We start from the raw sequence: 20,910 nt of genomic DNA, 5'->3' as shown, positions 1-20,910 counted from the left end.
ATAAATTTTTGAAGTAATCGTCAATTTTTTCGAATTTTACAATTTTCGCCGATTAAGTTTTAAAAATTCGTATAAAATCGATTTCTTGGAATATGAGTATGAAAATTTCCCAAAGTGTTAATGAAAGTGTCCTCTTTCCAATGAACCAACCCGTTTTGAAAAATAACTTTTCGTTTTTGAGAAAACAATATTTGAAGTTTTGATAAAATTTTCGATGTTGCAATTTTCATCGATAATTTTCAAAATTCGCTATAAAATTAATTTCTTGAAGGACCATTGTGGAAATATCACCAATTATTAATTAAAGTAACCTCTTTTTAATGCAAAAAGCCGTTTTGAAAAATCACTTTCAGTTCTTGAGAAATAAATTTTTGAAATGATCGATCATTTTTTCGAATTTTGCGATTTTCGCCGATTAAGTTTAAAAAATTCGTATAAAATCGATTTATTGGAATATGAGTATGAAAATTTCCCAAAATGTTAATAAAAGTGTCCTCTTTCCAATGAACCAATCCGTTTTGAAAAATAACTTTTAGTTTTTGAGAAAACAATATTTGATAAAATTTTCGATGTTGCAATTTTCATCGATAATTTTCAAAATTCGCTATAAAATTAATTTCTTGAAGGATCCTTGTGGAAATATCACCAATTATTAATTAAAGTATCCTCTTTTGAATGCAAAAAGCCGTTTTGAAAAATCACTTTAAATTTTAGAGAAAAAAATTTTTGAAGTAATCGTCAATTTTTTCGAATTTTGCAATTTTCGCCGATTAAGTTTTAAAAATTCCTATAAAATCGATTTCTTGGAATATGACTATGAAAATTTCTCAAAGTGTTAATAAAAGTGTCCTCTTTCCAATGAACCAACACGTTTTGAAAAATAACTTTTCGTTTTTGAGAAAACAATATTTGGAATTTTCATAAAATTTTCGATGTTACAATTTTCATTGATAATTTTCAAAATTCGCTATAAAATTAATTTCTTTAAGGACCCTTGTGGAAATATCACCAATTATTAATTAAATTAACCTCTTTTTAATGCAAAAAGCCGTTTTGAAAAATCACTTTCAGTTCTTGAGAAATAAATTTTTGAAATGATCGATAATTTTTTCGAATTTTGCAATTTTCGCCGATTAAGTTTTAAAAATTCGTATAAAATCGATTTCTTGGAATATGAGTATGAAAATTTCCCAAAGTGTTAATAAAAGTGTCCTCTTTCCAATGAACCAACCCATTTTGAAAAATAACTTTTAGTTTTTGAGAAAACAATATTTGAAGTTTTGATAAAATTTTCGATGTTGCAATTTTCATCGATAATTTTCAAAATTAGCTATAAAATTAATTTCTTGAAGAATCCTTGTGGAAATATCACCAATTATTAATTAAAGTATCCTCTTTTTAATGCAAAAAGCCGTTTTGAAAAATCACTATTATAGATTATAACGAAACCAAGTTTGACCAATTAAAGTTAAATTATGAATTGGACAGAAAAAGTCAGAAATTGTGGCATCATATATTCTTTCATTGTTTAGATGCCAGTGTAGTGAATTCTTTTATTGTGTACAAACTTTTAGGCAATTCCATAAAGCATAAAGATTTTCGAAAGCAAGATTGATGGATTACTGGCAGAAAAGTTAGTTTTGTTAACGCACAAAAAATGGATATAAACAAACATAAACGAACGATTTCAGAAGAAATTAAAACCATAAATTCCGATCACCAACCTAAACGCAGTACGCGAAGAAAATGTGCAAGATGTAGTACCAGAATAAAGTAAATTCGCACAGAATGGATGTCATTTCAGGACTATAATCATAACGGGGTAAAATTAAAAAAAATATATAGAAAAATAATCTTATTAATTACATTTTATTTAATACTTTTGAATCTTCAATTAAATTTTCTAAATAAGAAATTGCACTCGTTGTTCTGTCATAATCAGATCCTTGATTAAACGTAAAAAAGTTTCTTAAAGTTTGAATTGCAAAAGCTGCATCTTCGAGCGTTGGTGGAACAATTTCCGAATCAACCTCATCTTTAATTTTGATACTATTCCCTGGTATAATTTGATTTTCAGTTATACTTATTTCATTTTCCTCTTTGATCTTAATTTCGTTATCTTCCTCCATAAATTCTTCTTTTATCGAAGGAGTAAGACACACTTCTATGGGTAAAGGCTCATTGGAACATTCTTGAAATTTTGCGTCAACATTAAAACCGCCGGTGATGAAACTGTTTGATATGGAGCTTTGGGAAATGTTATTCCAAGCCGTTGAAATCATATCGCAAGCTTCAACGATATTTATTTGCTTTGGAGTATCTGAATTGTCTATATTTTCGAGAAATTTTTTAATTTCTAATGATCTAAAATCATTTCTTACGGTTATTATAACTGATTCTGATGATTTTTTGCCCGTTTTGAAAGGTGATTTTATATTTGTGGGGAGAAATACAACTTCAATCGCTTCTAAATCGTCCAACATCAAACGCATTGAGGATTTATCAAGAAGTAAAAGTATTTTCTTTTTTTGCTGATAAAAATTATCGTCCCATTTTTTTATTATTCTCTCAAATATATTTGAATTAATCGATCCTTTCGGATGATATTCATAATCAACGAGTAAAGAGTTAAAAAAACATTCTTTACATTTTCCAATAACAAAAGGTTTCAATTTATCTGTCCCCGTCATATTAGCTGCTACTAAAATGGTTAAGCGTTCCTTTGAAAAATCGCGACGAATTTGCGGATTAATTTCATTCGTTACAAAGGATCTATTTGAAGAAAATCCATAAAAACAACTTGCCTCAACCGCGTTGTAAATTTCATCATCTAAGTAGGATTTTCTTAAACTTGGCCAAACTGTTGATAACCAATTAACGCTTAATTCTTCTGGTACATCCACGATTTCGCTTTTTTTGCCGCAAATATTCTTGTATCTTTTACGAAAACGTTGAATCCAACTACCAGTGCATTGAAAATCGGTGACTCCTACTTCTAAAGCGCATTCTTTTGCTTTCTCTTGCAAAGCGGTTGTGGTTACTTCAATATCGTTACTCATTTGAGCTTTTAACCATTTTAATAAAGCTTTATCTATTAAGACTTCATTGCAAGGACGTAATCTTTTTGCAGCTGGGCTATTTTCAAAAACTTGTTTTACGGTATCGCGACTTTTCCATATCGTCGAAATTGTTGATGAAGACATCTAAACAAATAATAAAATTTTATTATTATTTTATGATTAAAATGGGATAATTACAAAGTTTTAATTAAACCATGGTATCAAAATGTAATATAAAAGGCAGATCTTGTATTGAATAAAACTTTATTATAAAAATATTTATCAATTAGTGTTTTTTAAGCGTATTTGATTTATTCTAAATATTAAATACTTAACCTGGTCATCAAATTCATGTTGTGGCTTTTTTCTTTTTGTAATTGCGTATTCCACCTCTGCTTGATTCGCATTTTCTAATCTGAGTGATGGTACAGCTGTCTTTTTTAAAACTTTTCGTGGAGGGATTCCTAAATGACAAATAAAATCATTTATTGTAATCAATTTGAACCCTTTTAGTACCGAAGGCTGATAGGCCTAAACTTATGCCATCAAAATAGAGCTTATTGAAGAGTGAAACAAATCAGAAGACAACCAAAGTGTCAGAAATGAGGGCTTTTACTGCCGTTCTATTAAAAATAGGAATCGCACGTAGCCGGACACTTTTCAGTTATTGGTCAACAAACCATGGTTTGGCCAAATGTTTAGCCGAATTAGGTTTCAATTAATTTGCGCGTTTTTCCATGTTGTAGATAATAACAAATTAGCAACACGTGATAGCCCAGGATATGACTCTACAGCAAAATTTGAACCAGTTGTAACCCACGTAAATAATAAATTCAAATATCATTCATTCGAATTATCAACATTTGAGTATTGAAATCGTTAGTCGGCACGAAATGTAGAACGTCGTTGAGTCAATATCTTCCAAATAAAAAGTATCGTAAATGGGGCATAAAATTTTGAATGCTGACTGATGCAGTTAAGAGAAAACGATCTTAGCTACATCGTAGTGCATAAATTATTGAATATGGGCAATTATCTTATGAAAGGGTATCATGTGGAAGCCGACAATTTATTTACAAGCATCTTAGTAGCAAGATCATAGTTCGAAAAACAGACATAACTGACTGGCACAATCCGTAGTAATAGAAAATATTATGTTCCACCGTTTATGAAGCAGAAATTGCAAGAGGGCGCCCGAAACAACTTGTCCACATAGAAAAAGGCTCAATAAAACACTCAGCTATTATGATTGAATATAATAAACATATGGGAAGTGTAGACACATCAGGCATGATGTTATATTCCTATTTGGATGAAAGAAGAACTCTCAAATATTGGAAAATAGTATATTAAAAAACAAGTTTCGTAAGACACGCTTGAAATGCACGAATTCAAGTTGAATTCAAGTTAATGAATGAGTGCTTTAAGTCTTATGAAACGTGTTTTTTTATGCTATTTTTTGTAATTCGCGTTTTTATACTTTTTTTTTAACAAAAATAAAGTAAATTTTGGCAATGTAGGGAAATAGGTATGTAGCAGTTGGTGACACTTGAAAATAGAAACTTTGAATTGACAATTAGAAACTGTCAAAACATAAAACGTATTCACCTGATAAAAATGTTTCATGTACACCTCCCAAAATAAGAGAAATTGCTCAGAGTTAATGTCCTCATCATTGTGGACTTTGTATTCGATGCTAAGAACGTGTTTAAACATCCATATAGTTCATTTTTTTTCTATAATACCTGTCAAATTGTTGTAAAGTTGGCAAAATTAACAGGGAGTTTTGTTTTATCATGTTTTGAAGTAAATATGTCACATTGACGTTTGAGCTTTCGTTATTCAAAAAGAAAAGGTGCATAAAAAGTGTTGTGGGGTTTTTATTTGCCATTTACTTACCTAGAAAAGGTATTTTATTCTATTTAATTACTTTGTAGCACGTTTTTATAACAAATATGTACTTCGTCAAAATCGTATTTATCTAAAAATTTATTAGTATTTTAACCTCAACTAATTATGTCAGTAACTAATTAGTGTTAATGTTACTAAAAATCATGAAAACAACATAAATTTTATAAGGGTCCTAGATAATACCAACAGAAACCCTAAATAATTTACATTGACAAGTATTATAGAAAAAAAACGAACTATAGACAAAAATTGTCACATTGACAACTAGAAAAATTAATGACCCAATGTAACCAACTTGAACTGGTTCCATAAAATGTTACTAAAATCTCATTACAGCATCGGATGCTGTAAGGAGTCTCATTACAGCACCCGTTTGAGTACTGTTATAGCTTCCATTACCGTAGCGAATTACAAAATAGTATATTAAAAAACAAGTTTCGTAAAACACGCTTGAAAAGCACGAATTCAAGTTGAAAAACGAGTGACGAAGCCACGAGTTTTTTAATGAATGAGTGTTTTAAGTCTTATGAAACGTGTTTTTTATGCTATTTTTTGTAATTCGCGTTTTCATCCTTTTTTTTTAACAAAAATAAAATAAATTTTGGCAATGTAGGGAAATAGGTATGTAGCAGTTGGTAACACTTGAAAATAGAAACTTTGAATTGACAATTAGAAACTGTCAAAACACAAAATATATTCACCTGAAAAAAAAAGTTTGATGTACACCTCCCAAAATAAGAGAAATTGCTCAGAGTCAATGTCCTCATCATTGTTGACTTTGTATTCGATGCTAAGAACGTGTTTAAACATCCATAGACAAACATTGTCACATTGACAACTAGAAAAATTAATGACCCAATGTCACCAACTTGAACTGATTCCATAAAATGTTACTAAAATCTCATTACAGCATCGGATGCTGTAAAGAGTGTCATTACAGCACCCGTTTGAGTACTGTAATAGCTTTCATTACCGTCGCGAATTACAAAAAAGTAGTTTTCGCCATTTTCTTCCGAATGGTTCTTACATCTTGTATTAGCAAAATACAGAAGGCAGAATCTAAACACGACTCGAATTTATAATCGATATTATTCAGTCGATAACCAGAGAATGGATGACAGTAAAAATTGGCTGAAACATCCACCAGCATAAAGGATGGTGGACCAAAACGAAAATCATGCACAATTTGCAATAGGTGCAATAAAGAATTGCATATTACACATTACAATATCTAAATATAAATATTTATGTTATGATAATGAAGTATTATGCCAAATTATATCACAAATATACAGGGTGTCTCAGCGAGACCGGTCATTAGACGGTTCTGGGGTTGGCACATTAAGCTAAATATCCATATGATGTGTGCATTTTTCAAAAAACCCTAATTATCTCCCAAACTATTAATGTTAAGTATGAGACACATGGGATATAAAAGATGTAGAATGAGACACCGAAGACGACTAAGTAATAAAATATGAGAGGTGCCATTTAAAAAAATGAAGTTATGGTACTTCCAAATTTCGAAAACTTAACGTGCCATAGTAAAGTGACCAAACGTTCTAGACAGCCGTTCTCGGCACCAAAACATACTCCATCATGTTGCTTAAGCATGTTCTGAATCCTAAATTGATATCCCAAAAATCGAGTGTTCTCTGATTTTTTGAATAAATGTCTGCTAGAGCAGATTTTTCTAGAAAAATTCGAATAACGCGAGAACGGCCGAATCAAATTGCAAAAAATAAAGTTATTCATAAACCTTGAAAATAGACAAATCCAAATATGTAAAAATATACAAGGTGTTCCATTTAAAAAATAAAATAAGTGGCGATATCCGGTATAACCGGAAGTGCTGGAAATCTGAAAATATTTTAGTCGAAATGAACGCAATTGATAATACTTAAGTCTGAATTCTTAAATTTTTATTTTGGCCAGAACCCTAGAAATGTTACTTATCATGTAAGTACCTTGGAGTTATTCTTTATTTTTCCCATCCAATATTATTTATTTTGTTACAAAATATCTTAGAAATTCAAAGCATATACTTTGTAATAAATGATCCATATAAAGTTATGATGTAAAGATGACTTTTCATATTTACAAATACGTTTTGTAAGAGAGAACTCATCTTTTACTTTCTTTATTATATTTTATACCTTTACTATTTATATAATTTTCAATGAATATAGAAAAATTTGTGTCATCATTTTGTCATCCTTAATACACTGCTTTTTGAATTATATACATATAGTTTTTCGCCCGGCACTAAAAGGGTTAATCAATTTAATCGATACCTAATAATTCATTTCTCAAATCCCTCTCGTAATCGTCTTCGCAGAAATGATCGGAACAAATCTGGCAATTCTTGAAGTTCCGTTCATTAGTACATCCGGTTTTTTTTGCCCACAATTTTTGCATTTTTTGATCTTTTGGAAAACTATGATAAATTATTGATTTTCCTTCCTTCTTACTTTTCATATAACTGTTCTTACAGGTTGAAACGGCACAATTCCGGCCTGGCACTATAAGTATATTGATTATAAGCACATAAATGTAAAGTTTAATTAATAAAACGTACTTGTGGTAAATATTAGCTTAAAGTCATTCCAAAATAAACTTACTTTAGAAAGAAGGATAAATATATCTGCGATTTACCTAAAAGCACACAATGAACACAACAACAGCTGATTGAGAGTGACACAGGTCCGTTACTGACGTCATTTTTTGGATTTACTTCAAATTAAATTAATTTTTTTTTAATTTTTTTCATTTTATAGGTGTCTATAAAGTCATAATCAGTCACAGGAAAGCAATAAAGGAAAATAGATCTCCTGTTCTGTGTACTTATGAATCATAGACATTTGAGAATTCCTTAGGTAGCTTTCCTTTAATGACTCAACACTTAGTGATGGCCTACAAGAACAACAAACTATTCTTATTCTTATGTGGCGGTGCTTCGTTGTACACGCGACTTGGAGAGTTTTTCTTTTAATTGATGAAGATTTCGCAATTCTATGTTGCTTTCCTGTGAACTGTTGAAAAGTGCACCATGACTTTATGGACACACTATATTTTTAAGTATATATGATGCGGAAATCAAAAAGGGACCAGTTGTCGGTAGAGTAAAATTTTCAGTATGACCGAAAAAAGCAGTAAATGAGGAAGATTTTAAAGCTTATCATGATTATTTTGATGTGCAATCAGGAAATAGTGACAAATCAAGTGAAAACAATGAAAAGGCTGAACAGGATGTTGGCCAAAGCCTACTGACAGATGACTTTCTTGATCAAGTACCGACATTGGATTCTGCGGATTTCGATAATGACGACATTCCTATTGTTGAAGAAAATGTTGTAATAGAAATTGAAGCAAATCAAAATGACCTAGAAATAGTTGATGAAAATGTCGAAGGTCTCGAAATAGTAGCTTTAGAAAAAGTTAATGTTAATTTAGGCAGCTTTGCCAGTGAAAATGACCGCCAGCTAATTGTAGATTTTTTGGAGAAAGTGTGCGCAACTAAATTCTCAATAAATACCTATTCAAAAATGCGTCTTGAAGCTGCTGAAATCGACCATACTGGAATAACGTAAACATATTGGATCAAGTAATATTGGGCCAACTGCGATGTTTGAAAAATGAAGAAAATTTTGTCAGAAATCAACTACAAAACACTTATTTAATCAAAGGTCAGCAGGTCTGTAGGGATACTTACATGTTTTGTCACCAAATCAAAACAAAGAGATGAAAACGAATTTTGAAAATATACAATGACAGTGGATTTGTTGCAAAGGCTGCAACAAAATTGATAAGAATGCTACTTCAGTTACTGACAGAAAGTACGTTGTGAAGATCCTGAACAATTATGCTGAGCAACATGCGATTTATCTGCCAGAAGTAGTATTGTATATAACACCAATCTAAAACTGTTGCCTTCTAGTGATAGCAAGAAAAAATCTGTATCATTGACTGTGTTCACAAACATTTGGCGAGAAACATGCTCCACCATTGTCATCATGAGACCAAACTCAGGCCTGTGCTCCTTTTGCCTAAAACATTATACTTCTGGGGCTGTTATGGTGGTTGCAAGTGAAAAAGAGAAAATAGCCAATGTTTTAGAAAAATACAATAAAAACGACCACAGACTGTCTTGATAAGCCGCATGAGACAAGTGCCCTTTACAGTTTCGATATGGCCCAACAAGTTCACGTTCCCAGCAACCTCTTACAACCTGGCCCAATTTATTTTTTGGTGCTGTTTAAGATCAGAATTTTGGAGGGTTATGTGTGAAGCAACTAATAAACAGGCAAACTACCTAATCCCAGAAAGTGTAAGCTCTATTAAAGGTTCAAAGCTTGCCGACCCCAAGGCATACAGACCAATTAGCCTAACTTCATTTCTCCTCAAAGGGATGGAAAAGGTAATCGATCAATACCTTAGGAATCGAGTGCTTGTCACTAATCCTCTCCAGCCTAGCCAACATGCTTACCAGAAAGCAAAATTAACAATTACTACTCTCCATGCTTTGACTAGCACTTGAGAGGAGGCAATTGCAACCAAAGAGATAGCCTTATGTGCTTTCATAGACATAGAGGGTGCGTTTGATAACACCTCCTATGAACCCAAAGAGAAGGCTCTAAACGTAAAAGATAATAAAAAAGACAATAAAATGGTGTATAACCATGTTGAAAAGTCGGCAGATCATAGCCAGTCTGGGAGGCGAGTCGCTGACTAAAATGCTATCACCTCTATTATGGTGCCTGGTAAGTTCTGAACAATGTACATCTAAGAACTGATTGATTACGTATTTCAGTTTACGCCAACTTCTGAAGTAAACTCTGGAAAAGGGCGATGTTAAGATCCAGGTATTTGACTGGCTAAACTTTTTTAAGGATTTTAAATCCAAGAAAATACTTCTCATCACTCAGTACAATTATTTTGAGTTCAATGAAAACAACAAAGGAAAAGTACTATGCAAAACTAATATCCATAGAAACAATTTTCACATCAGAACAGGTTCCTCAGGATTTCCAAAAGAAATAACACCACCAGGTAAGTTAAATTAATTTGTATTTAAAAACTAATTTTCTCCTCATAACCATTTTAATTAAATTTTTTTTAGGAATGACTAAAGAAAGGAAACAGTATCTTTATAAAAATATAAGGAAGTACTGTAAAGAAGAATCAAAGAGCATTCTATGCCCACCTGTTGACATTCCTGAAGTAGTTGAAGATCCTAATGAACCTCAACAAATGATCCATTTAATATAGACAGATTCAATGTTCTAAATCATAATGTGATCATATTGTGTTGTTTTAAAACAGGAATTTGATGTATTACTACTTGTTTCTTAAATATGAAAAATAAAGTGTGAAAACTTTAAACACATTTCTCTCAAAATGCCCTTTGTCCTGTCTGATACATTAAAATTAGGTATAACTAAGATACTTATTAATATATCAACTTTGTTTTGGTGTAAAAAAATTTGATTTTTTTTAGACAACTGGTCCCTTTTGGCTTTCCACATCACATATACACAACACACCATAAAAACAAAAAGATTTTATTTAAATCATTATTTATTTCAATTGTAAACATAAATTTACCTTAAATTTCTTCGCCACTGATCCGTTTGATTCCCCAGCTTCTAACAATTTGATAACTTCAGCTTTTTCTTGAATTGTAAACGATTTTCGGGTCGACATAACCACTTTAATTCGTGTACTTATAGTTAATATCTATTTTATATCTTGATTTCTTTAAGTTTTTATTATTTTTAGAGTAATTAATAACATAACCTCAATCAACGTTTTATAAATGTCATTTTATATCAATTTAATACCAACCGTCGTTTTAAAAGATATAAAAGTAACTAACCGGCCTTACCTGTTCGACGCTTTTTTTGACGTTTGACAGAAAATGTGATACCCGACATGGCGGGCTTTACCGAGCGCGACAAAGCCCTATTTCCATTAAAAGGTATCGGGTCCGTCGTTGAAATATTCAAAAATCAACTTGAAAGTAACTTCGAACCGGACTTGACGCTTTTATCGATAATCGCCGGCGCCGTCGAGAACACCCTCACGTGCCGGTCCACGCGCATCATGCAGGTACCCGAGCAGATGTCCCTTCCAATTATTGAACTTGCAACCATCGAAACACTTTATCATAAATTTCACGCCGTTTTAAACGGTTCAGTTGATGTATCTGACCATAAGAATAAACCGTGCACCAGGGAACTTATCAAGAAAGTATCCGATATCATCTGGAGTACTCTTACGAGGAGTTATTATAAAGACAGAGCTCATTTGCAGAGTTTGTATAGTTTAATGACGGGTAATAAATTGGATTGTTTTGGAGTTGCTTTTGCTGTAGTTGCTGGATGTCAAGCGTTAGGTAAAATTTCAAATTTTATGTGAATACAAATTTTTTTGATTATTTTTTCATTAGGATTTGCAGACGTCCATTTAGCTTTATCAGAAGATCATGCATGGGTTGTTTTTGGTGAACACGGTACAGAAACAGCTGAGGTGACTTGGCATGGGAAAGGAAATGAAGATAAACGCGGCCAAGAAATTGGGAAAGGAGTCTCAGCACGATCTTGGTTATATGTTAATAATAAACCTGTAGTTTGTACAAGAGCCATGGAAGTAGTCGCTTTAGTTTCTGCTATAAATCCATCTTTGGATGCAACACATGATGCAAGCGAAGTTGCAACTCTTCAACAAGAATTATTGTGGTTATTATACGATTTGGGGCATTTAAGTAGATATCCGATGGCGATTGGAAATTTGGGTGACTTGGAGGAAATTGCTCCAACTCCCGGGAGGGTTCCTTGCAGCGTTTTATTTCAAGAGGCGATTCTTTCATCTAGAACTTATTATAATAATCAACATGTTTATCCATATACGTATCAAGGAGGGTATTTTTATCGTAATAAAATGTATAAAGAAGCTTTTGAAAGTTGGGCAAACGGTAGCGATGTGATTCGATCGTAAGAACATTATTAATCCAAATTTTTTTTGTTAATAATAATTTTTCTTTTATAGATACAATTATTCAAGAGACGACGAAGAAATTTATAAAGAATTTCTTGAAATAGCCAACGAATTAATCCCGTATATCATGAAAATTGAAAGTTCTGGTTTTAGTGCAAACACAATTCTTAAAAAACCCGAATGTTTCGCAAATTTATTACGTTTTTATGATGGAATTTGTCAGTGGGAGGAAGGTAGTGCCACCCCGGTTTTACATATTGGGTGGGCTAAGCCGTTAGTGAATACGATTTCGAAATTCGATGCGGACGTTCGAGCTCAAGTTAATATCGTTTGCGAGGCGGAACCCGTTAATGAAGATAAATCGATTAATAAAACGAATGGAAACAGTGTTAATTGTTTTAATAACAATAATTATTGTATATCTGAAGAGCCGAAAAATAAAACAGGGGATCAAGAAACTAAAGAAAATCTTCATCCAAGTATTGAAGCCCTTACGGCGGGGTGTTCAGAAAAAATTTTAAACCCTGAGTATTTATTACAAGGAGGTGGATCACCTTTTATGGGTATTTTTTTATTTTAATTAAAATTATTTTATCTTCCATCTATTTCTCCATCCACCTCTTCCACTCCCTCCAGTTCCTGGCAAATTCCTTTATATCTGCTGGAGTCATCCCTCTCTTTTTCCCAACTTCTTTTTCTTATCTTTATTCTTTCCTTCAATTCCCCATTTTACTATTGTGCTATGTTCCATTATGCTTTCTCTCTATTTTGCTGATTATCTCTTCTTCATCTACTCCCAGTCTTATTTCCTCATTCCTTATCCTATCCCACTTCGCCTTCCTCACTATTTTCTGTAAAAATTTCATTTCCATTGCAGTGATCTTTCCTTCTTGTTTATCTTATTCACTGGCATATGTTAATATTGGGACTGCCACCGAGTTGCATAGGGTGGGCAAATTTGGATGTTATAAGCTATTTTGTAATTCGCGACGGTAATGAAAGCTCTAACAGTACTCAAACTGTGCTGTAATAAAACTCCTTACAACATCCGATGCTGTAATGAGATTTTAGTAACATTTTATGGAATCAGTTCAAGTTGGTGACATTGGATCATTAATTTTTCTATACTCTGTTTTTAAACCAGGCGGAGTAAACGCGAAAGTCAGATTTACACTAGGAAAAATCACCAGAAAATATCACTAGATATTTTGGCGGTAAATTTAAATTAATAATTATTTATTTATTTACTTATTATTGTGAAATTTGTTGTGAACGACTATTAGGGTCACGATCCATACCATGTTCTAAAAAGAACAGATTTCACTCAATTAAATTGAAGACGCAAAAAGGTTTAAACAAAATTTACAACAATGACACGAAACTGTCGAATTCCGTTACTCGTCAAATGCAATCGTACATGTCAAGTCTTGAAGAAGTCTGGGGAGATGCTGGTAATAGATGAAAAAGCTTCAAGAAATACTGAGAGAACAAGACAGATACTGAGCAGCGGGCAGGGAGACTGAAAACAGACTGTCAAAGCAAATAATGAATGAAAAACATTGAAGAGCGAAGAAGGGGACTGAAAAAGACTATTAAAGCAAAAATAGGCCCAGGTAGAGGAGAACAAATCTTGCAAAGGGTTGGCAATGCATGAAATAACTTCAAAAGATACTGAGCAGCGAATTGGGAGCCTGAAAAGAGATTGTAAAAGCAAAAGTAGGTCCAGGTAGAGGAGAAGAAGCCTGGAAAGATGCTGGTAATAGATGAAAAATCTTCGAGAAATACTGAAAGAACAAGATAGACACTGAGCAGGGAGACTGAAAACAGGCTGTCAACGCAAATAATGAATGAAAGACATCGAGCAGCGAAGCAGGAGACTGAAAAGGGACTATTAAAGCAAAAATAGGCTCAGGTAGAGGAGAGCAAATCTTACAAAAAGGTTGGTAATGCATGAAAAAGCTTCAAAAGATACTGAGCAGCGAATTGGGAGCCTAAAAAGGACTGTAAATGCAAAAGTAGGTGCAGGTAGAGGAGAAGAAGCCTGGAGAGATGCTGGTCATAGATGAAAATGCTTCGAGAAATACTGAAAGAACAAGACAGACACTGAGCAGCGAGCAGGGAGACTGAAAACAGACTGTCAAAGCAAATAATGAATGAAAGACATCGAGCAGCGAAGCAGGAGACTGAAAAAGAACTATTAAAGCAAAAATAGGCTTAGGTAGAGGAGAACAAATCTTGCAGAGAGTTGATAATGCATGAAATAACTTCAAAAGGGACTGAGCAGCGAAGTGGGAGCCTGACAAGAGACTGTAAAAGCAAAAGAAACACCAAGCAGGTAAGAAAAATATTATGCGATGAGAAGAGAGACTGAAAAGATACTATAAAAGCTAAAATAGGTCTATATTGAGGAGATAGTGTCTGGAATGAGATTGTCTATGAATGAAAAAGGTTGAAGAGATACCGCAAGGATAGAGAGACACTAAGCCACGACATGGGAGACTAGATAGAGACTGTAAAAGCTGTAGCAGGACGAAGCTACGGATCATTCGGCGAAGGTTGACGACAATCCAAGAAAGACCCAAGAATTAGAAGAATCCATTATGAATTCCACATGATATGGTGTAAAAATCGAAACGCAGATAAAAGCTTTGCAAAAAAAAGAATCATCTCTTGGATATTCTAATATATTCGTTTTTTGCACAATGTGTGTGACAACCCTCTTTGTTCTTTTAACAAACTCGTTAAAGTCCAAGAATTGAAGCCAAAACGAATCAAAACAACCTTGATATGAATAAGCTAAATGCCTATAAATATATCATCAAAGTCGATCAAATAAGTTATCTAGTTGCTAGTGTTCTCTTATAACACAGGGTGATTTTCAACATGTACGCATAAACTTGGGGATCTATTCGTCATAACAATGTCGTCACATTTCAGCGGATTTCATTGCATTATTTAACTGTGTGATTGCATTTGACGAGTCCACGACGAGTCAAATCGCTGGTTGGAACAAACCTAATAAGCCAACCTTCAAATTCAAAATTGCCTGTGTGCGAACCTTCCTCGCATTCAACCAATCACGCGCAAGGTCAATCTGGTAACAAATTTAAAATACTCCTCCTGGTTTAAAAACAGAGTATAATTGCCAAAGAAAACTTCAAGGTATAATTAATGTTTGTAAACAAAACTAACCTTACCTAACATTCCTTCACGCTATAATTGCCATTACTAATTGCCAAAGAATACTTCATGGTATAATTAATGTTTGTAAACAAAACTAACCTTACCTCACATTCCTTCACGCTATAATTGACATTACAAAAGAAAACTTCACGCTATAATTGCCATTACTAATTGCCAAAGAATACTTCATGGTATAATTAATGTTTGTAAACAAAACTAACCTTACCTAACATTCAGCGTCTGAAGACACAGGGCTAAACCCGAAACTTAAAAATATACAACTTAGCGCTGAATAACAATTAAAACTAGAACTAACACTTGCACTAGAACTATACTCTGTTTTTAAACCAGGAAGAGTAAACGCGAAAGTCAGATTTACACTGGAAAAAATCACCAGAAAATATCACTAGATATTTTGACGGTAAATTTAAATTAATAATTATTATTTATTTACTTATTATTGTATTTATTTTCGTTTGTTATCGTCAACACTATACATACAAATTAACATTGAAGTTATGAGTGTATTTATTTCAAAATATAATAAAAAAGGGTTTAAGAACACAAAATATACAATAATGACACGAAACTGTCGAATTATCAATTACCTAACCTTCAAATTCAAATTCAAAATTGCCTGTGTGCGAACCTTCCTCGCATTCAACCAATCACGTGCAAGGTCAATCTGGTGACAAATTTAAAATACTCCTCCTGGTTTAAAAACGGAGTATAGTTGTCAATGTGACAATGTTTGTCTATGGATGTTTAAACACGTTCTTAGCATCGAATACAAGGTCCACAATGATGAGGACATTGAACACTGAGCAATTTCTCTTATTTTGGGAGGTGTACATGAAACATTTTTTTCATGTGAATACATTTTGTGTTTTGACACTTTTTAATTGTCAATTCAAATTTCGATTTTCAAGTGTTACGGTGTTACCAACTGCTGCATACCTATTTCCCTACATTGTCAAAATTTATTTTATTTTTGTTAAAAAAAAGGATGAAAACGCGAATTACAAAAAATAGCATAAAAAACACGTTTCATAAGACTTCAAGCAACCCACTCATTAAAAAACTCGTGGCTTCGCCACTCGTTTTTCAACTTTAATTCGTGCGTTTCAAGCGTGTCTTACGAAACTTGTTTTTTAATATACTAATTTCAGAAACTATAAGAGATACAAAAAAAGTGGGCCCCATGTCCCGGTCTCTTTTTTCGAGACTAATCCAATCCCGCAAAGACTAAACCTCTATCTTCTTTTGTTTTTAAGTTATAGCTAAAAAGTCAAATTTTTATCAAAATTTTGAATATTGGCGCTTAGGTACTATTTTAGAACTGAAAATTAACGTTTACATTCGATACATCATTGGAAAGCTATAAATATGCTCTTTTCAATAACATCAACTATAGTTTGTATTTAAAAAAATACAACTTTGCGTTGTATTTCAAAAATCATCAAGTAAAAAAGTGTCTTAAGAACGTATCAACCCCATTTCTCTAATTTCAAAAATAAACGAAATATGAGCATTTTTTGAAATCACGAAAATTTGAAAAGAAGATCTCCCCTACTTTTTTCCTATTTCTTATAGTTTCTGAAATAGCCTATAATAACACCCAAATTTGCCATCCCTGTATACTTTCAATTTTATTTTTTTATCTATCTCCTTCTTCCCAAAAATTGTCTTGTTTAGAGTATGATATACGTTGTTTGTATTCCTTATTCTTGCATTTATGTCTAAGTCTATCCTTCCATCATGTGATACTGAATGCCCAAGTACTCATATGATGATACTTCTTCTATCTTTTGTTCCTTAATAACTATTTCTTTCTGGTTATTTTTTATATCCTTTGTATTTATTATCACGATTTTATATTTATTTACGTTCAATTCTAGGCCCATCTTTTCAATTTCTTCTGTCCATATTTCAACCAACTTCCTTGCCTTTTGCACTATGTCATCAGCATATAGTAAATTATCTATTTTTACTGGTTCCAAACTTTTATAACCTCTTACTGTTTGATATTTATTTGTTCTTGTTTTTGTATTTTTTATCACTCTGTCTATTAATATTATAAATAACAAGGGACTTAGGATATCGCCTTGTTTTATTCCCTTGCTCATTTTGATGTTTCTCCCTTCATTTGTACTATGTCCTTGACTTTCTTGTACAGGTTTTCAATTATTTTTGTTAGTTTTTGTGGTACCATTAATTGTTTTAGTTTGTCTCTATTTTCCTTTCAATGATATTTCGGATTACATGTATGTTATTGTTCGTTCGTTTTCTTGTTCATCTTCTAGTTTATTTTCCAATACTCTTCTTAACCTTTTTTCTATTATCTATGTGTACAATTTGTAACTTGTAGATGATAGGCATATGGCTCTGTAATTTTCACAGTTCAAGTAACTTCTTTTATTTATGTATTACGGTTTTATATATACTTAGAAACCACTCCTTTCCTTTTATTGCCAAATATTTTGTGATCTCTGGATCTATCTTGTCTTTGCTGTAAGCCTTGTGTATTTTCATCTTCATCATTGCTTCTCCTAATTCTTTCATTGTTAACTCTTCAGTAGTTACTATGTCTGTAGTGTCTTCCCTTATCTGATCTTCTCTTCTCTCCTCCATTGTTTGTGCCTGTTTTCCGTCCTTGAACTTTTCTGCATAAAAATCCGCCCATATGTCCAGAATTTTCCTTGTAGTTGTCTTTACGTCGTTGTTTTTATCTTTAACGGCTTTTATATGTTTCCTTTGATCTCCCTTCACTTTTCTTATTTTATTCCAGAATTTCCTGTTATTTGATCCGTATGTTTCATTTAAGCTTGTTCCTAATTCTTCCCAACTTTTCTTTTATGCCTCTTTTACCATATTCTTAGCTATATCTCTGCTCGTTCGGATTTGCTCTGTCGGACCTCTTCATTCTACACACTACCATAGCTTTATTTCACATTATCTTTTCAAAAATTCTCCACTTTTCCTCCAGTGTTAAATTCTCTGTTTGTTCTAGTTATTGAAATTCGTTGTTTGTTTTTTCTTGGTATTATTTTCGATTTCTATATTATTAATAGTTAACATGACTAGTCTGTGGTTGGTTCCCATTTCTCTTTCTGCTTCAGTCTTTACCTCCTGGAATTTGTTTTGGAGATTCCAGGTGTATGTGATGTAATCAATACTACTCTTAGCATTCCTTTCTTCTGCCACAAACGTATTTCTTCGACTCCTGACTACAATTATTTGATAATTGTATGCCTTCATTTCTTTTTAGCTTCACTAATTCCCATTATTTCTATCCCAAACATCTCCTCCATTATTTCTCTTTCTTTTCCCGTTAAAGTTGTAATATTCCACGTCCCCATCTTTATAACTCTCCTATTTTCTTCTTGCATCCTCAGTAAAGTCTCCTCTTCTTTCTACACTTAGTTTTTTGATTTATAGGACGTCTCTTTTTTTCTTTTTCCATATCGTCCGATGATCTTTCCAAAACTGTACGTTTATTATTCCTGTACGATTTACGCGCGTGTTTCCTTGTTAAAATACCAGGAGCGGATTATTTTATTAAAATTAATTTATGTGTGTTAGGTGGTGATGAAGAAAAAACGAATGGAATGAGTCCAAGTACATCAAAAGTTCAGGAGAAAAAGGAGATTATCGAAAAAGAAGAAGAAAAACCAATTGATATTCCCGATAAATCTAAACCAACGATTATTTTGCATAGTCAAAAAATGAAAGAATTAAAGGGTTTGTTATTGGCGGAGAAATTAAATACGCACGCGATTTCGTTGCATTTAACGGCACAATCGCAGGTGCAAATTGGTAAAAAGAGTCGGGGTGAGGATGGTAACGTTCGACCTAAACGAACAAGGCGGGAATAAATTAAAAGAAATTTTTAATTATTAAAAATTAAGAAAAAAAGATTAAGATATCTTTTAAATCTAAAAAAAAAATAATAAAATAAAAAGTAAATAATAACAAGAGTATGAAACGTACAAAATATTTACAAAGAAGTATGAAATCAATCACATAACAATAAGATTTAAGTGAAAAAAAATTTACTAATATAAAATAAAATAAAACGTAGAAGTACTTAAGTATTTTAGCGGATGATAAAAGGTAAATTTAAAATTGAAATTTATAACAGGGCTTTAAATTTTGATTTTTGTATTATTAATTAATTTGTCTTTGTTTGATTGTGAGAGACTAGAATCAAAATGAAAGCGTAAGCGGGACTTGCGCATTGGTTACTTGCCATTCTTTTTAAACAATATTTTCAGGTTGTTTTATTGTTATTTAACACTAGAAATATCAAGAGAAAAGAATTTATTAAAAAAGGGACGTTTATTATTCATTAATTGGAAACTTGATCGATTAAAATTTTTTGATATTTCTTGAGTTAATGTTGTTATAATAATTCATATGTCCAAGATATCGGTAGCACAAAAAAAAACGCAAAAGTATTGTTATATTTTATCTAACTACTATCACAGTATATGATTATAATTTTCCCTAAACATTTTTACTCTGCAAAGGATGTGCTAATAGTACTGTTTGCAAATCTAATCTGAAAGTTTTTATATTAGAGTCTTTGTAGTCTATAGTCGTTTTCTTTAACATCACATTCGTCACTATTTTGAGTACAGTAACAGCTAGTTATTGTGTTAATTGCTGTTGATGTAAATGAAGATGAGTTATGATACGAATCAAGATTTGAAACTGAACCAATATTACTGAAATGACGACTCTTAAAAAACGTTTTTGAGATAACCAAGTTAAAATCCAACTTTGTGATCTCTAAAAATGTATTAAAAATAAGTAGCGATAAAATTTTACGTATTTTAGAGTTTTTCTTGTGCTACCGACGATATACAGGATGATTCTCAACCTATACGCATAAACTTGGGGATTAAAAAAAAAATTAAGTTAAAAATAATGAGCAATAGATGCAAAAAATTGTAATTCCGTAAATTTTTCTTTTTCTTCAGTATTGACGGATTGTCTCAATAACAGCAAATATCCGATTTCGCAATTCTTGTTCAGTATTAAATTCAAAAATAAAAATCATGAGGATTTAGGTCGACCAATCGCAACCTCAATCTATCCATCTTCAGGGAATTACATTATTTAGATGTCAACGCACTTCCAACGAAAAATGTTGTTGGCAGCATGAGTTCTTGTACTTTGTAACTTCTATACTATATTCTACAGTCTGCCAACTAATTTTCAGCATGACCTGTGAGATCAGCAGACATCAATCCTGCATTCTAGAGGCTGTCAACAAGTTTGTAGCATGATTTCTTGTACTTTGTAACATTTATACTATATTTTGCAGCCTGCAAATTAATTGGCAGCGTGAGTTCTTGTAAATAGATATCAATACTACATTCTAGAGACTGCCAACTTGTTGGAAGCATGAGTTCATGTAATTTGTAGCATCTATATTACATTCTACAGTCTGCCAACTTGTTAGCTGCATGAGATCTTGTGAACAGACATCAATCACGCATTCTAGAGGCTGAAAACTTGTTGGCTGCATAAGTTCTTGTTAGCAGACATCAATCATGAATTTTAAAAACTGCCAACTTGTTGGCAGCATGAGTTCTTATACTTTGTAACATCCATACTGTATTCTACAGTCTGCCAACTTGTTGGCAGCTTGAGTTCTTGTACTTTGTAACATCTATACTATATTCTACAGTCTGCCAAATTGTTGGCAGCATGAGTTCTTGTACTTTATAACTTCTATACTATATTCTACAGTCTG

The 20,910-nt window shown here is 32.4% G+C and overlaps 2 protein-coding genes across 6 annotated transcripts; one reads left to right on the top strand and one right to left on the bottom strand.

Moving 5' to 3' along the window:
* Nucleotides 1-1,850: 1,850 nt before the first annotated feature.
* Nucleotides 1,851-10,673, bottom strand: LOC111424983 (tigger transposable element-derived protein 4-like). Of its 5 annotated transcripts, none has more exons than XM_023058723.2 (5): nucleotides 10,575-10,654; nucleotides 7,549-7,625; nucleotides 7,265-7,492; nucleotides 3,396-3,523; nucleotides 1,851-3,203 (listed from the first exon to the last, which is right to left on the bottom strand). In XM_023058723.2, coding segments are annotated over exons 2-5 (1,698 nt in total). In that variant the 5' UTR covers nucleotides 7,550-7,625; nucleotides 10,575-10,654; the 3' UTR covers nucleotides 1,851-1,862. The 5 variants fall into 5 exon arrangements, with proteins under 5 accessions (XP_022914491.2, XP_022914494.2, XP_071056746.1 ...); XM_023058726.2 differs by having other exon boundaries at nucleotides 7,592-7,625; XM_071200645.1 differs by lacking the exon at nucleotides 7,549-7,625 and having other exon boundaries at nucleotides 10,575-10,629.
* A 228-nt stretch (nucleotides 10,674-10,901) lies between these two features.
* Nucleotides 10,902-19,094, top strand: LOC111424982 (menin 1). The gene is made up of 4 exons (XM_023058721.2): nucleotides 10,902-11,364; nucleotides 11,419-11,962; nucleotides 12,018-12,529; nucleotides 18,732-19,094. Exons 1-4 carry the CDS (start codon nucleotides 10,902-10,904, stop codon nucleotides 19,022-19,024), a joined length of 1,812 nt encoding a protein of 603 aa, XP_022914489.2. The 3' UTR covers nucleotides 19,025-19,094.
* Nucleotides 19,095-20,910: the final 1,816 nt, after the last annotated feature.

This window comes from Onthophagus taurus, chromosome 11 (genome assembly GCF_036711975.1).
Source record: "Onthophagus taurus isolate NC chromosome 11, IU_Otau_3.0, whole genome shotgun sequence".
Lineage (NCBI taxonomy): Eukaryota > Metazoa > Arthropoda > Insecta > Coleoptera > Scarabaeidae > Onthophagus > Onthophagus taurus.
The sequence above is the reverse complement of the archived record's forward strand: the minus strand, read 5'-3'. Positions and strand labels throughout refer to the sequence as shown.